Source organism: Miscanthus floridulus, chromosome 17, assembly GCF_019320115.1.
Source record: "Miscanthus floridulus cultivar M001 chromosome 17, ASM1932011v1, whole genome shotgun sequence".
In the NCBI taxonomy this organism is placed as follows: Eukaryota; Viridiplantae; Streptophyta; class Magnoliopsida; order Poales; family Poaceae; genus Miscanthus; species Miscanthus floridulus.
The window spans coordinates 94553318-94558583 of record NC_089596.1 but is presented as its reverse complement, the minus strand read 5'-3'; the positions used below and the strand labels follow the sequence as shown (position 1 = coordinate 94558583).

Genomic DNA, 5266 nt, shown 5'->3' with positions numbered 1-5266 from the left:
CATTCGGAGATCTAAATATTCCCAAAAAAGAAAGAAATAAAGAAAAAAAATGGAGACAGAGGCCCAACGGCCACCGCTAATGTCGCCTCCTGCCTTTAAATACCTCTCTCACCTCCTATCCTCTTCTCCTTGCAGTCATTCATTCCATCCCGTCATACACGCACCATTTCCTGAAAGACAAGGCCAAGATCGCCAGAGGTTTCCAAAACGAGAAAAGAAACAGGAGCGAGATCGATGATGAGCAGTGGGCAGTCGTCGCCGATGGAGCCAAGCGGTGGAGCATGTCCACATGGCGACGACGCCCCAGGGGCGAGCTCCAAGAAGCTGTGGCGCGGGATGCAAGCCGTCTACCTCTTCCTCGTCAAGAAGCACCAGCTGAAGCTCGCCGCTCTCGGAGTCCACCTGCACAGCCTCCTCTCCAGCAGCAAGCGCCGCGGCCACCGCCGCCGCAGCAGCCTCACCGCGCGGGAGCGGGAGGAGAACCCGGCGCTGATGTACCTGTCGTCGCTGTCGTGCCGGTCCATGGACCCCGCCGCCGCGGTGGTGCACCCGTACCCGCGCGGCCACGGCCACCGCCGCGCGTCGTCATCGTCGAGGCACGCGGCGCCGTCGTTGTCGTGCCGGTCCATGGACCCCGCCGCCGCCGTGTGCAGGTACCAGTACCGTCCCCGCGAGGTGGAGTTCAGCTGCAAGAGCACGCCAATGCACAAGCGCCGGCGCGAGAATAAGCGCCGCCTGAGCCTGCAGAGCCGCGCCGCCGCCGCCGACCAGGGACACGACGACCACCCGTCGTCGGAGCCGGAGCACTACTACGGCTCGGCCGCGGCGGTGACGAGGCTGTTCGCGCTCATGGACGTCGAGGAGGTGGCCGACTACGACGACGGCGATCTGGACCTGGACCTGGACGCCGCGGCGGCGTGGCCGGCGCTGGAGGCGGCGGGGTCGGCGCCGCGTCAGGTGCGGATCACGGACTCGCCGTACCTGTCGAGGGAGGAGGACAACGAGGAGTTGAAAAGCGCGGTGGACAGGCGCGCCGACGAGTTCATCATGTGGTTCCACGAGCAGCTGCGGACGCAGCAGCAGCAGCGCAACACGCGCAACTGGGTCAGATAAGGTAGTGGTGCAGAAGCAGACCATTGCCTCTACTAGTCTTACGATTTTGTGAATAGTTCATGCATGCATCAATCGCATGGATTACGTATTAGATGAGGGTACATTCCTTGGAGATGCGCACTCATGAAACAATTTCATACGGTAGTAGTACTTTTTTTTGACAGTTTTTTGATGTATATGAGTTGCAGTGCTTGATTTTTGTTACCTTGAAGGCTTGAACACGACACTCCCTGAACTTGTTTGTCATTATTTTAGTTTCTCTTAGACTTGCTACTTCAGTTTTACATGTCCATAGGTGAGTGAGTTCAGTGAGCTAGGGCTAGGGTAGCTTGCTGGTTTTTGACTTGTGCTGCATAACTGAAAGGTTTGCACCTGTTTATTTCCTTCCGGTGTTGTGGAAGAAAATCGTAGTTTGCAGTCAATTTTGGCCTATAAACGTTGATGTTACAGCAGTGACATCAGGGCTAAGGAAGTTGCGCATGCTTTTCTGAACGAAAGCGTGCTTCGGAATTCTGGGTTAACTGCGTCGATAGGATTGATATGATGCTGCATTCAACGAGTTGCCGTCCTAAATTTACACTGAATTTGTGTCGACTTCAGGCTTCAGGGTAATCACGTATGTTGATACGACACCACACACAACCGAAGTAAATAATACTCCTGCTTCTAGTATACCAAGCTACTCTCTCCTCCCAAAAAGAAAACATGTCACCCGGTCTAAGATACAAAATCTGTCCCATATCAGCATATATCTTCCCTGATCTGGAGACAGTGATGTACATGATCTGTTTGTTAGAATAAACTACTGTTTTCCTTTGTGAATACAGCAAGGGAAAGCGGCGCCGAAAAGGCCTTCTGCTATGATACTGTAGGCGCTGCAGGTGCAGGTGTCACATGGCTCACCTGCAGCACTGTAGCTATATACAGAGGCCGGCGCAGAGTCAGCCCTGTATGTTATCTAGTCACTGCTGCAGCATGTGCGCTGTACTAGGACTAGATAGATAGAGTTGTATAAATAGACTACCACGACAACTCAGTAAAAGAGAGTTCAGATTTACCATCTCCCAGACAGGGCTTCGGCCAACGCTGGTGTCTTGTACTGTGTGTGTATACTCTGTTCTCCCTTTTTCTTCAAGCTCTAGCCATAGTGCGCGGGGACGGACAACACTTGTTCGTGGTCGACATGGCTAGTGGGTGCTTGACAAAACTAGCGGGTGCTCGGCAAGACTGGTGAGTGGTTCACTCACCTGAGCCGGTGATCCTGTGGGCCAACAAGTGATATCGGAGCCATACAAGCGCCGTCGCCAGACTAACCGCTGGCGATGACGGGCGGTTCGAAGATGGGCGACAGCAGTGGCACTACTATGGCTGCCCATCCACGACCGGAGGTCGTTGTTCGCACGGTGCGGGAGATCAGCGGCACCAGTTGGCCGACGCTAACTCGCACCAACTATGGAGAGTGGTCGGTGACCATGAAGGTCAAGCTCAGAGCCCAACGGCTCTGGAATGCTGTTGACAAGGGCACCGACAATGAAGAAGAAGACATGTCAGCGTTGGAGGCTATCCCCGCTGCTGTACCGACGGAGTACAGGGAGCCGTTGGGGGCGAAGAGCTCGGCTAAGGAGGCGTGAGAGACTATTGCGGCGATGCGCGTCGGTTCCGACCGCGCAAAGAAGGGGACGACCTAGCTTCTAAAGCAGGAGTACGCCAACCTCAAGTTCAATGATGGTGAAACGGTGGAGGACTTCTCCCTCTGTCTACAAACGCTCATCAGCAAGCTGAAGAGCCACAGCGTCACCATCGACGAAAAGAAGACGGTCTCCAAGTACCTCCACTCCGTGCTGGCAAAGTACATCCAGATCGCTCTTTCCATAGAGACGATGTTGGACTTGTCCACCCTCACCATTGAGGATGTGACAGGTCGTCTGTGGGCGGTGGATGAGCGTTTGGAGCAAGCGACAACAACAAAGGATAGTGGCAAACTGCTGTTGACGGAAGAGGAGTGGGCTACTCGGAGGAACTCCGGGAAGGCAACCTCCTCCAGCCGCGGTGGCGATGGCAAGCGCCGCGGCAAGGCTTCTTCGGACAAGAAGAAGCAGGTCGACCCCAACGCCTGTCGGCGCTGCGGTAAGATGGGCCATTGGGCACGGGAGTGCCCAAATCGCAAGCAGAAGGAAAAAGCTGAGGCTCATCTAGCGCAAGTTGATGATGGGGATGATGCCACTATCCTAATGGCGACGTTCTGTGCACTACACGACGTCGAGACCGAGAAGAGGGAAGAGGCGACGACGGTGGAAGGACCTGGGAAGGCCCTGAAGACCGTCAACCTTGACGAACCACGCGCCCAAGTCCACCTCAGACGTGTGGACGCCGACCAGGAGCAGCGGTGGTATCTGGACTCTGGTGCCAGCAACCACATGACGGGCTCCAAGGTATCCTTCTCCGAGCTCGACGACGATGTTACCAGTACGGTGAAGTTTGGTGATGGCTCAAGGGTGACTATCCAAGGGCGTGGCACCATCATATTTAGGTGCCAGAACGGGAAGCACAACGTGCTAACGGATGTATATTACATCCCACAGCTATGTTCCAGCATCATCAGCATTGGTCAGCTAGATGAGCGCGGTAGCGAGGTACTGATCAAGGACGGAGTCCTTAGGATCAGGGACCGAGAGCAGTGACTTCTTGCCAAGGTGAAGAGGTCCCTAAACCGGTTGTACCTGCTCGACCTAAAGGTAGAGTAGCTGGTGTGCCTGGCGGCAAGGCACACCGAGGAACCGTGGATGTGGCATGCCCGGTTCGGACATCTCAGCTTCGACGCGCTGGGTTGGCTGGAGAAGATGGTCCAATGGCTACCTCACATTAAGCACGGAGGTGAGCTATGTGATAGCTGCCTGGCTGGGAAGCGGAGGAGGCTACCATTCCCAAAGGTGGCCAAGTATCGCGCGAAGGACGCTCTCGAGCTCGTCCACGGTGACCTCTACGGGCCGATCACGCCCGCTACAAACGGTGGTCGGTGGTACTTCCTCTTGCTCGTGGACGATTGCAGTCGCTACATGTGGCTGCAACTCCTGATGAGCAAGGACGAAGCGGCAGCGGCGATCAAGAAGTTCAAGACGCGCACGGAGGCCGAGAGCGGCAAGAAACTCCATGTGCTGAGAACTGATCGCGGCAGCGAAATTCACTTCGGTGGAGTTCGCTGCGTACTGCGCGGATCAGGGTGTGGTACGACACCACACCACGCCGTACTTGCCACAACAGAATGGCATGGTGGAGAGACAAAACCAGACGGTGGTCGGCATGGCCCGATCCATGATGAAGGCTAAAGGCATGCCAGCAAGGTTCTAGGGGGAGGCGGTGACCATGGCGATGTTCATCCTTAACCGCTCTCTGACCAAGGCTCTAACAGGCAAGACGCCGTTCAAAGCTTGGTATGGGCTCAAGCCGAGCGTGTCCTTCCACCGGACATTCAGCTGCATCGGCCACGTCAGGAGGACGAAGCCAAACCTCACCAAGCTGGAGGACTGGAGCACACCGATGGTGTTCCTAGGCTATGCGGAGGGTACCAAGGCATACCGGCTCTACGACCCATGCAGAGACAAGGTACTTGTCTTGCGTGATGTCGTGTTCGACGAGAAGGCGACTTGGGACTAGAGTAGTCCGAGCACGGGGGAAGCTAGCGGCTTCACCAGCACCTTTGTCGTTGAGCACCTAGTCATCCACGGTGGTGGAGACGCTAGGGAAGAGGTGTCGAGCACTCCGGGAGGGTGCCGAGCACTCCAGCGGTAGAGCCGAGCACTCCTGGGGCAGTGCCGAGCACTTCAGGAGGGATGCCGATCACTCCTGGAGGCATGCCGAGCACGCCAGGAGTGGTGCCGGGAGGTTCTACAGTGGTGGCGACCACTCCAGGACGGGTGCCGAGCACTCCCATGGCGGAGCCAAGACGTCTTGTAGTGGTGCCAACCACTCTAAGACTGAGGCTGAGCACTTCTACAGTGTGGCTGAACACTGCAGGAGTTGAGACGAGCTGTCCAGGAGTATTGCCGAGCACTGCATCCGAGGTGCCGAGCACTCCGGTGGAACAGGGAACCCCATCGACGCCGATCGAGTTCGCCTCACCTCCCGGTGACATCACTGAGTTCGTGGATGCCTT

At 56.3% G+C, this 5266-nt stretch overlaps 1 protein-coding gene across 1 annotated transcript; it reads left to right on the top strand.

The window, feature by feature from the left end:
* Window positions 1–1339, top strand: LOC136518139 (uncharacterized). Its single transcript, XM_066511808.1, has one exon. It carries the CDS (start codon window positions 235–237, stop codon window positions 1111–1113), a length of 879 nt encoding a protein of 292 aa, XP_066367905.1. The 5' UTR covers window positions 1–234; the 3' UTR covers window positions 1114–1339.
* Window positions 1340–5266: the final 3927 nt, after the last annotated feature.

Coding starts and splice junctions, on each gene's coding strand:
- LOC136518139 (XM_066511808.1), top strand. CDS start 235: ATGATGAGCAGTGGGCAGTCGTCGCCGATGGAGCCAAGCGGTGGAGCA.